This window comes from Leptodactylus fuscus, chromosome 6 (genome assembly GCF_031893055.1).
Source record: "Leptodactylus fuscus isolate aLepFus1 chromosome 6, aLepFus1.hap2, whole genome shotgun sequence".
In the NCBI taxonomy this organism is placed as follows: domain Eukaryota; kingdom Metazoa; phylum Chordata; class Amphibia; order Anura; family Leptodactylidae; genus Leptodactylus; species Leptodactylus fuscus.
In genome coordinates, this window is record NC_134270.1 from 152,719,280 (window position 1) to 152,732,206 (window position 12,927).

General features: G+C 39.3%; 1 protein-coding gene across 2 annotated transcripts in view; it reads left to right on the plus strand.

Annotated features, from left to right (window-relative positions):
• The first annotated feature begins 394 nt into the window (after positions 1 to 394).
• Positions 395 to 12,927, plus strand: part of TMEM240 (transmembrane protein 240) — a 72,369-nt gene continuing 59,836 nt past the window's right edge. The window contains exons 1-2 of one of the 2 annotated variants that reach the window (XM_075277674.1): positions 395 to 660; positions 1,112 to 1,253. In XM_075277674.1, coding sequence (XP_075133775.1) covers positions 1,162 to 1,253 — 92 coding nt within the window. In that variant the 5' untranslated portion in view covers positions 395 to 660; positions 1,112 to 1,161. The remainder of the gene's footprint in view (positions 661 to 1,111; positions 1,254 to 12,927) is intronic. The other variant, XM_075277673.1, reaches the window with a different exon arrangement.

Sequence of the window (12,927 nt, forward strand, 5' to 3'; positions counted from 1 at the left end):
AGCATTGCTCCCCCTACTTCCGCTGTGCTGTCTCCATCTGTCTATATACACCCTATAGATGCCTTTTTTGGGGGGGAGCAAGAAGTGATGCCTGCTTGATGAAGCAAAGGGAGAGGAAGCCCCATGTGCCCAGCAGCCTCCTCCATCCTGGAGCCTTCAATTATTCATTGACTTTCTTATTTCTCCCCTTTCCTTGGATCAATTGATGCAGAGAAGGGGTGTATGCCATCCTTGCAAGGTGGCAGCCCTAAAACTCAGAGGAGGGGGGAAGAGAAGCCTGACACATTGTTTTATAATGGGGGGGAGTCCAAGAAGGGCGATCAAGACTGAGACGACCCCCACACTTCTCTAAGAAAGGGAGGGGAGGGAGGGGGGGTCTTCATTAATCCTTAAGGGGGTGCAGTACAGTAGTTTACCAACATGACTATATACATCTATATGTAACTGGATCCCTTTGGTTCTTCTTCAACATCAAGGATTGCAGCTTTTTTTTGGGGGGGGAGGGGAGATGACCAATTCTGACCTTTGCGGAGAAGAGGGAGGAAATAGAAGAGAACCGGCTTTTTTAGGGGAAATAGACAGAACCTTGTCAATATCCTATATATGCACATGAGCGCAAACACCATGATATTTATGGTACTGGGGGCGTCCATTGTGATGGTAAGAGGAACTCTGCTGACTTGATGTATTTGTAGCAATGTCATATTGACTCTATGTGCATCACTATGTGTGTGTGTCACTGTATGTGTCACTGTGTGTATCCCTGTAAGTGTGTGTCCCTGTGTGTTTCTGTGTGTGTATGTGCATTCTGTGTCCCTGTTTGTCACTGTGTGTCTGCATGTGCATTGTGTGTCAGTGTGTGTGCATGTGCATAGTGTGCTATTGTGTGTCCCCCTGTGTTTGTGCCACTAAGTGTTTGTCCCTGTGTTTGTGACTGTATGTGTGTCACTGTGTGTGTTCCTGTGAGTCTCATTGTGTATGTGCATGTGCATTGTGTCCCTGTGTGTCACTGTATGTGCATGTGCATTGTGTGTCCTTTAGTGGCAGCATTGTCAAGACTGCTCCAGTCTTTTTAGCCAGCAAACTAGAGTCAATGTTTTATTCCATCTAGAGTTGACCAGATGCCTTGGTTATGGGCTCTTACAGGCAATAGCTTGCTTGATGGACATGAACGCTCTTTTGGACCGATTTCACAATTATATCTTACCGCATTTAAGAGGGGAAGACCGGGTTTGTCACTGCAACTGTGGAAGGTGAGTCCGTCTTGGATTTTCTCTCTGTCTCTTCCCTTTGCATCTTTCTCAGGCTGCCTGTCTGTCCACATAGCAATGAATGGCTTCTAGCAGCCTGTGCTGGGCTCTCTGGGCTCCTCACACTTGTCTTAAGTTCAGCAGCACCACTAGCATGCATAGAGCACGATTGTGTAAGGTTCAGCACCAGGGACAGATCACACAACATCGGGGAACATCACACTGGTGTACAGGGCAGTCGTGAGAGATCACAACCTGGGCAGATTCAGTATTATGGACAGACCACACTTGTGTAATATTCAGTAGTATGGTCAGACCACACTTGTGTAATATTCAGTAGTATGGACAGACCACACTTGTGTAAGGTGCAGTAGTATGAACAGACCACACTTGTGTAATATTCAGTAGTATGGACAGACCACACTTGTGTAATATTCAGTAGTATGGACAGACCACACTTGTGTAATATTCAGTAGTATGGACAGACCACACTTGTGTAATATTCAGTAGTATGGTCAGACCACACTTGTGTTATATTCAGTAGTATGGACAGACCACACTTGTGTAATATTCAGTAGTATGGACAGACCACACTTGTGTAAGGTGCAGTAGTATGAACAGACCACACTTGTGTAATATTCAGTAGTATGGACAGACCACACTTGTGTAATATTCAGTAGTATGGACAGACCACACTTGTGTAAGGTGCAGTAGTATGAACAGCCCACACTTGTGTAATATTCAATAATATGGACAGACCACACTTGTGTAATATTCAGTAGTATGTACAGATCATACTTGTGTAATATTTAGTAGTATGGGCAGACCACACTTGTGTAAGGTTCAGTAATATGGACAGACCACACTTGCGTAATATTCAGTAATATGGACAGACCACACTTGTGTAATATTCAGTAGTATGGACAGACCACACTTGTGTAATATTCAGTAGTATGGACAGACCACACTTGTGTAATATTCAGTAGTATGGACAGACCACGCTTGTGTAATATTCAGTAGTATGGACAGACCACACTTGTGTAAGGTTCAGTAATATGGACAGACCACACTTGTGTAATATTCAGTAGTATGGACAGACCACACTTGTGTAAGGCTCAGTAGTATGGACAGACCACACTTGTGTAATATTCAGTAGTATGGACAGACCACACTTGTGTAAGGTTCAGTAATATGGACAGACCACACTTGTGTAATATTCAGTAGTATGGACAGACCACACTTGTGTAAGGCTCAGTAGTATGGACAGACCACACTTGTGTAAGGTGCAGTAGTATGAACAGACCACACTTGTGTAATATTCAATAATATGGACAGACCACACTTGTGTAATATTCAGTAGTATGGACAGACCACACTTGTGTAAAATTCAGTAGTATGGACAGACCACACTTGTGTAATATTCAATAGTATGGACAGACCACACTTGTGTAATATTCAGTAGTATGTACAGATCACACTTGTGTAATATTTAGTAGTATGGACAGACCACACTTGTGTAATATTCAGAAGTATGGACAGACCACACTTGTGTAAGGTTCAGTAATATGGACAGACCACACTTGCGTAATATTCAGTAGTATGGACAGACCACACTTGAGTAATATTCAGTAGTATGTACAGATCACACTTGTGTAATATTTAGTAGTATGGACAGACCACACTTGTGTAATATTCAGTAGTATGGGCAGACCACACTTGTGTAATATTCAGTAGTATGGACAGACCGCACTTGTGTAAGGTGCAGTAGTATGAACAGACCACACTTGTGTAATATTCAGTAGTATGGACAGACCACACTTGTGTAATATTCAGTAGTATGGACAGACCACACTTGTGTAATATTCAGTAGTATGGTCAGACCACACTTGTGTTATATTCAGTAGTATGGACAGACCACACTTGTGTAATATTCAGTAGTATGGTCAGACCACACTTGTGTAATATTCAGTAGTATGGTCAGACCACACTTGTGTAATATTCAGTAGTATGGACAGACCATAATTGTGTAAGGTGCAGTAGTATGAACAGCCCACACTTGTGTAATATTCAATAATATGGACAGACCACACTTGTGTAATATTCAGTAGTATGTACAGATCATACTTGTGTAATATTTAGTAGTATGGACAGACCACACATGAGTAATATTCAGTAGTATGGACAGACCACACTTGTGTAAGGTTCAGTAATATGGACAGACCACACTTGCGTAATATTCAGTAATATGGACAGACCACACTTGTGTAATATTCAGTAGTATGGACAGACCACATTTGTGTAATATTCAGTAGTATGGACAGACCACACTTGTGTAATATTCAGTAGAATGGACAGACCACACTTGAGTAATATTCAGTAGTATGTACAGACCACACTTGTGTAATATTCAGTAGTATGGACAGACCACACTTGTGTAATATTCAGTAGTATGGACAGACCACACTTGTGTAATATTCAGTAGTATGGACAGACCACACTTGTGTAAGGTTCAGTAATATGGACAGACCACACTTGTGTAATATTCAGTAGTATGGACAGACCACACTTGTGTAAGGCTCAGTAGTATAGACAGACCACACTTGTGTAATATTCAGTAGTATGGACAGACCACACTTGTGTAAGGTTCAGTAATATGGACAGACCACACTTGTGTAATATTCAGTAGTATGGACAGACCACACTTGTGTAAGGCTCAGTAGTATGGACAGACCACACTTGAGTAAGGTGCAGTAGTATGAACAGACCACACTTGTGTAATATTCAATAATATGGATAGACCACACTTGTGTAATATTCAGTAGTATGGACAGACCACACTTGTGTAAAATTCAGTAGTATGGACAGACCACACTTGTGTAATATTCAATAGTATGGACAGACCACACTTGTGTAATATTCAGTAGTATGTACAGATCACACTTGTGTAATATTTAGTAGTATGGACAGACCACACTTGTGTAATATTCAGTAGTATGGACAGACCACACTTGTGTAAGGTTCAGTAATATGGACAGATCACACTTGCGTAATATTCAGTAGTATGGACAGACCACACTTGAGTAATATTCAGTAGTATGTACAGATCACACTTGTGTAATATTTAGTAGTATGGACAGACCACACTTGTGTAATATTCAGTAGTATGGGCAGACCACACTTGTGTAATATTCAGTAGTATGGACAGACCACACTTGTGTAATATTCAGTAGTATGGACAGACCACACTTGTGTAATATTCAGTAGTATGGACAGACCACACTTGTGTAATATTCAGTAGTATGGACAGACCACACTTGTGTAAGGTTCAGTAATATGGACAGACCACACTTGTGTAAAATTCAGTGGCATGGACAGACCACACTTGTGTAATGTTAAGTAGTATGGACAGACCACACTTGTGTAAGGTTCAGTAATATGGACAGACCACACTTGTGTAATATTCAGTAGTATGGACAGACCACACTTGTGTAATATTCAGTAGTATGGACAGACCACACTTGTGTAAGGTTCAGTAATATGGACAGACCACACTTGTGTAATATTCAGTAGTATGGACAGACCACACTTGTGTAAGGTGCAGTAGTATGGACAGACCACACTTGTGTAATATTCAGTAGTATGGTCAGACCACACTTGTGTTATATTCAGTAGTATGGACAGACCACACTTGTGTAATATTCAGTAGTATGGACAGACCACACTTGTGTAAGGTGCAGTAGTATGAACAGCCCACACTTGTGTAATATTCAATAATATGGACAGACTACACTTGTGTAATATTCAGTAGTATGTACAGATCATACTTGTGTAATATTTAGTAGTATGGACAGACCACACATGAGTAATATTCAGTAGTATGGACAGACCACACTTGCGTAATATTCAGTAGAATGGACAGACCACACTTGAGTAATATTCAGTAGTATGGACAGACCACACTTGTGTAATATTCAATAGTATGGACAGACCACACTTGTGTAATATTCAGTAGTATGTACAGATCACACTTGAGTAATATTCAGTAGTATGTACAGACCACACTTGTGTAATATTCAGTAGTATGGACAGACCACACTTGTGTAAGGTTCAGTAATATGGACAGACCACACTTGCGTAATATTCAGTAGTATGGACAGACCACACTTGAGTAATATTCAGTAGTATGTACAGATCACACTTGTGTAATATTTAGTAGTATGGACAGACCACACTTGTGTAATATTCAGTAGTATGGGCAGACCACACTTGTGTAATATTCAGTAGTATGGACAGACCACACTTGTGTAATATTCAGTAGTATGGACAGACCACACTTGTGTAATATTCAGTAGTATGGACAGACCACACTTGTGTAATATTCAGTAGTATGGTCAGACCACACTTGTGTAATATTCAGTAGTATGGTCAGACCACACTTGTGTAATATTCAGTAGTATGGACAGACCATAATTGTGTAAGGTGCAGTAGTATGAACAGCCCACACTTGTGTAATATTCAATAATATGGACAGACCACACTTGTGTAATATTCAGTAGTATGTACAGATCATACTTGTGTAATATTTAGTAGTATGGACAGACCACACATGAGTAATATTCAGTAGTATGGACAGACCACACTTGTGTAAGGTTCAGTAATATGGACAGACCACACTTGCGTAATATTCAGTAATATGGACAGACCACACTTGTGTAATATTCAGTAGTATGGACAGACCACACTTGTGTAAGGTGCAGTAGTATGAACAGCCCACACTTGTGTAATATTCAATAATATGGACAGACTACACTTGTGTAATATTCAGTAGTATGTACAGATTATACTTGTGTAATATTTAGTAGTATGGACAGACCACACATGAGTAATATTCAGTAGTATGGACAGACCACACTTGTGTAATATTCAGTAGAATGGACAGACCACACTTGAGTAATATTCAGTAGTATGGACAGACCACACTTGTGTAATATTCAATAGTATGGACAGACCACACTTGTGTAATATTCAGTAGTATGTACAGATCACACTTGAGTAATATTCAGTAGTATGTACAGACCACACTTGTGTAATATTCAGTAGTATGGACAGACCACACTTGTGTAAGGTTCAGTAATATGGACAGACCACACTTGCGTAATATTCAGTAGTATGGACAGACCACACTTGAGTAATATTCAGTAGTATGTACAGATCACACTTGTGTAATATTTAGTAGTATGGACAGACCACACTTGTGTAATATTCAGTAGTATGGGCAGACCACACTTGTGTAATATTCAGTAGTATGGACAGACCACACTTGTGTAATATTCAGTAGTATGGACAGACCACACTTGTGTAATATTCAGTAGTATGGACAGACCACACTTGTGTAATATTCAGTAGTATGGTCAGACCACACTTGTGTAATATTCAGTAGTATGGTCAGACCACACTTGTGTAATATTCAGTAGTATGGACAGACCATAATTGTGTAAGGTGCAGTAGTATGAACAGCCCACACTTGTGTAATATTCAATAATATGGACAGACCACACTTGTGTAATATTCAGTAGTATGTACAGATCATACTTGTGTAATATTTAGTAGTATGGACAGACCACACATGAGTAATATTCAGTAGTATGGACAGACCACACTTGTGTAAGGTTCAGTAATATGGACAGACCACACTTGCGTAATATTCAGTAATATGGACAGACCGCACTTGTGTAATATTCAGTAGTATGGACAGACCACATTTGTGTAATATTCAGTAGTATGGACAGACCACACTTGTGTAATATTCAGTAGAATGGACAGACCACACTTGAGTAATATTCAGTAGTATGTACAGACCACACTTGTGTAATATTCAGTAGTATGGACAGACCACACTTGTGTAATATTCAGTAGTATGGACAGACCACACTTGTGTAAGGTTCAGTAATATGGACAGACCACACTTGTGTAATATTCAGTAGTATGGACAGACCACACTTGTGTAAGGCTCAGTAGTATGGACAGACCACACTTGTGTAATATTCAGTAGTATGGACAGACCACACTTGTGTAAGGTTCAGTAATATGGACAGACCACACTTGTGTAATATTCAGTAGTATGGACAGACCACACTTGTGTAAGGCTCAGTAGTATGGACAGACCACACTTGTGTAAGGTGCAGTAGTATGAACAGACCACACTTGTGTAATATTCAATAATATGGATAGACCACACTTGTGTAATATTCAGTAGTATGGACAGACCACACTTGTGTAAAATTCAGTAGTATGGACAGACCACACTTGTGTAATATTCAATAGTATGGACAGACCACACTTGTGTAATATTCAGTAGTATGTACAGATCACACTTGTGTAATATTTAGTAGTATGGACAGACCACACTTGTGTAATATTCAGTAGTATGGACAGACCACACTTGTGTAAGGTTCAGTAATATGGACAGACCACACTTGCGTAATATTCAGTAGTATGGACAGACCACACTTGAGTAATATTCAGTAGTATGTACAGATCACACTTGTGTAATATTTAGTAGTATGGACAGACCACACTTGTGTAATATTCAGTAGTATGGGCAGACCACACTTGTGTAATATTCAGTAGTATGGACAGACCACACTTGTGTAAGGTGCAGTAGTATGAACAGACCACACTTGTGTAATATTCAATAATATGGACAGACCACACTTGTGTAATATTCAGTAGTATGGACAGACCACACTTGTGTAAGGTTCAGTAATATGGACAGACCACACTTGCGTAATATTCAGTAGTATGGACAGACAACACTTGAGTAATATTCAGTAGTATGTACAGATCACACTTGTGTAATATTTAGTAGTATGGACAGACCACACTTGTGTAATATTCAGTAGTATGGGCAGACCACACTTGTGTAATATTCAGTAGTATGGACAGACCACACTTGTGTAATATTCAGTAGTATGGACAGACCACACTTGTGTAATATTCAGTAGTATGGACAGACCACACTTGTGTAATATTCAGTAGTATGGACATACCACACTTGTGTAAGGTTCAGTAATATGGACAGACCACACTTGTGTAATATTCAGTAGTATGGACAGACCACACTTGTGTAAGGTGCAGTAGTATGGACAGACCACACTTGTGTAATATTCAGTAGTATGGTCAGACCACACTTGTGTTATATTCAGTAGTATGGACAGACCACACTTGTGTAATATTCAGTAGTATGGACAGACCACACTTGTGTAAGGTGCAGTAGTATGAACAGCCCACACTTGTGTAATATTCAATAATATGGACAGACCACACTTGTGTAATATTCAGTAGTATGTACAGATCATACTTGTGTAATATTTAGTAGTATGGACAGACCACACATGAGTAATATTCAGTAGTATGGACAGACCACACTTGTGTAAGGTTCAGTAGTATGGACAGACCACACTTGTGTAATATTCAGTAGAATGGACAGACCACACTTGAGTAATATTCAGTAGTATGTACAGACCACACTTGTGTAATATTCAGTAGTATGGACAGACCACACTTGTGTAATATTCAGTAGTATGGACAGACCACACTTGTGTAATATTCAATAATATGGACAGACCACACTTGTGTAATATTCAGTAGTATGTACAGATCATACTTGTTTAATATTTAGTAGTATGGACAGACCACACATGAGTAATATTCAGTAGTATGGACAGACCACACTTGTGTAATATTCAGTAGTATGGACAGACCACACTTGAGTAATATTCAGTAGTATGTACAGACCACACTTGTGTAATATTCAGTAGTATGGACAGACCACACTTGTGTAATATTCAGTAGTATGGACAGACCACACTTGTGTAATATTCAGTAGTATGGACAGACCACACTTGTGTAATATTCAGTAGTATGGACAGACCACACTTGTGTAAGGTTCAGTAATATGGACAGACCACACTTGTGTAATATTCAGTAGTATGGACAGACCACACTTGTGTAAGGCTCAGTAGTATGGACAGACCACACTTGTGTAAGGTGCAGTAGTATGAACAGACCACACTTGTGTAATATTCAATAATATGGACAGACCACACTTGTGTAATATTCAGTAGTATGGACAGACCACACTTGTGTAAAATTCAGTAGTATGGACAGACCACACTTGTGTAATATTTAGTAGTATGGACAGACCACACTTGTGTAATATTCAGTAGTATGTACAGACCACACTTGTGTAAGGTTCAGTAATATGGACAGACCACACTTGCCTAATATTCAGTAGTATGGACAGACCACACTTGTGTAAGGTTCAGTAATATGGACAGACCACACTTGTGTAATATTCAGTAGTATGGACAGACCACACTTGTGTAAGGCTCAGTAGTATGGACAGACTACACTTGTGTAAGGTGCAGTAGTATGGACAGACCACACTTGTGTAATATTCAGTAGTATGGACAGACCACACTTGTGTAAGGTTCAGTAATATGGACAGACCACACTTGTGTAATATTCAGTAGTATGGACAGACCACACTTGTGTAAGGCTCAGTAGTATGGACAGACCACACTTGTGTAAGGTGCAGTAGTATGAACAGACCACACTTGTGTAATATTCAATAATATGGATAGACCACACTTGTGTAATATTCAGTAGTATGGACAGACCACACTTGTGTAAAATTCAGTAGTATGGACAGACCACACTTGTGTAATATTCAATAGTATGGACAGACCACACTTGTGTAATATTCAGTAGTATGTACAGATCACACTTGTGTAATATTTAGTAGTATGGACAGACCACACTTGTGTAATATTCAGTAGTATGGACAGACCACACTTGAGTAATATTCAGTAGTATGTACAGATCACACTTGTGTAATATTTAGTAGTATGGACAGACCACACTTGTGTAATATTCAGTAGTATGGGCAGACCACACTTGTGTAATATTCAGTAGTATGGACAGACCACACTTGTGTAATATTCAGTAGTATGGACAGACCACACTTGTGTAATATTCAGTAGTATGGACAGACCACACTTGTGTAATATTCAGTAGTATGGACAGACCACACTTGTGTAAGGTTCAGTAATATGGACAGACCACACTTGTGTAAAATTCAGTGGCATGGACAGACCACACTTGTGTAATGTTCAGTAGTATGGACAGACCACACTTGTGTAAGGTTCAGTAATATGGACAGACCACACTTGTGTAATATTCAGTAGTATGGACAGACCACACTTGTGTAATATTCAGTAGTATGGACAGACCACACTTGTGTAAGGTTCAGTAATATGGACAGACCACACTTGTGTAATATTCAGTAGTATGGACAGACCACACTTGTGTAAGGTGCAGTAGTATGGACAGACCACACTTGTGTAATATTCAGTAGTATGGTCAGACCACACTTGTGTTATATTCAGTAGTATGGACAGACCACACTTGTGTAATATTCAGTAGTATGGACAGACCACACTTGTGTAAGGTGCAGTAGTATGAACAGCCCACACTTGTGTAATATTCAATAATATGGACAGACCACACTTGTGTAATATTCAGTAGTATGTACAGATCATACTTGTGTAATATTTAGTAGTATGGACAGACCACACATGAGTAATATTCAGTAGTATGGACAGACCACACTTGTGTAAGGTTCAGTAGTATGGACAGACCACACTTGAGTAATATTCAGTAGAATGGACAGACCACACTTGAGTAATATTCAGTAGTATGGACAGACCACACTTGTGTAATATTCAATAGTATGGACAGACCACACTTGTGTAATATTCAGTAGTATGTACAGATCACACTTGTGTAATATTTAGTAGTATGGACAGACCACACTTGTGTAATATTCAGTAGTATGGACAGACCACACTTGTGTAAGGTTCAGTAATATGGACAGACCACACTTGCGTAATATTCAGTAGTATGGACAGACAACACTTGAGTAATATTCAGTAGTATGTACAGATCACACTTGTGTAATATTTAGTAGTATGGACAGACCACACTTGTGTAATATTCAGTAGTATGGGCAGACCACACTTGTGTAATATTCAGTAGTATGGACAGACCACACTTGTGTAATATTCAGTAGTATGGACAGACCACACTTGTGTAATATTCAGTAGTATGGACAGACCACACTTGTGTAATATTCAGTAGTATGGACAGACCACACTTGTGTAAGGTTCAGTAATATGGACAGACCACACTTGTGTAAAATTCAGTGGCATGGACAGACCACACTTGTGTAATGTTCAGTAGTATGGACAGACCACACTTGTGTAAGGTTCAGTAATATGGACAGACCACACTTGTGTAATATTCAGTAGTATGGACAGACCACACTTGTGTAATATTCAGTAGTATGGACAGACCACACTTGTGTAAGGTTCAGTAATATGGACAGACCACACTTGTGTAATATTCAGTAGTATGGACAGACCACACTTGTGTAAGGTGCAGTAGTATGGACAGACCACACTTGTGTAATATTCAGTAGTATGGTCAGACCACACTTGTGTTATATTCAGTAGTATGGACAGACCACACTTGTGTAATATTCAGTAGTATGGACAGACCACACTTGTGTAAGGTGCAGTAGTATGAACAGCCCACACTTGTGTAATATTCAATAATATGGACAGACCACACTTGTGTAATATTCAGTAGTATGTACAGATCATACTTGTGTAATATTTAGTAGTATGGACAGACCACACATGAGTAATATTCAGTAGTATGGACAGACCACACTTGTGTAAGGTTCAGTAGTATGGACAGACCACACTTGTGTAATATTCAGTAGAATGGACAGACCACACTTGAGTAATATTCAGTAGTATGTACAGACCACACTTGTGTAATATTCAGTAGTATGGACAGACCACACTTGTGTAATATTCAGTAGTATGGACAGACCACACTTGTGTAATATTCAATAATATGGACAGACCACACTTGTGTAATATTCAGTAGTATGTACAGATCATACTTGTTTAATATTTAGTAGTATGGACAGACCACACATGAGTAATATTCAGTAGTATGGACAGACCACACTTGTGTAATATTCAGTAGTATGGACAGACCACACTTGAGTAATATTCAGTAGTATGTACAGACCACACTTGTGTAATATTCAGTAGTATGGACAGACCACACTTGTGTAATATTCAGTAGTATGGACAGACCACACTTGTGTAATATTCAGTAGTATGGACAGACCACACTTGTGTAATATTCAGTAGTATGGACAGACCACACTTGTGTAAGGTTCAGTAATATGGACAGACCACACTTGTGTAATATTCAGTAGTATGGACAGACCACACTTGTGTAAGGCTCAGTAGTATGGACAGACCACACTTGTGTAAGGTGTAGTAGTATGAACAGACCACACTTGTGTAATATTCAATAATATGGACAGACCACACTTGTGTAATATTCAGTAGTATGGACAGACCACACTTGTGTAAAATTCAGTAGTATGGACAGACCACACTTGTGTAATATTTAGTAGTATGGACAGACCACACTTGTGTAATATTCAGTAGTATGTACAGACCACACTTGTGTAAGGTTCAGTAATATGGACAGACCACACTTGCCTAATATTCAGTAGTATGGACAGACCACA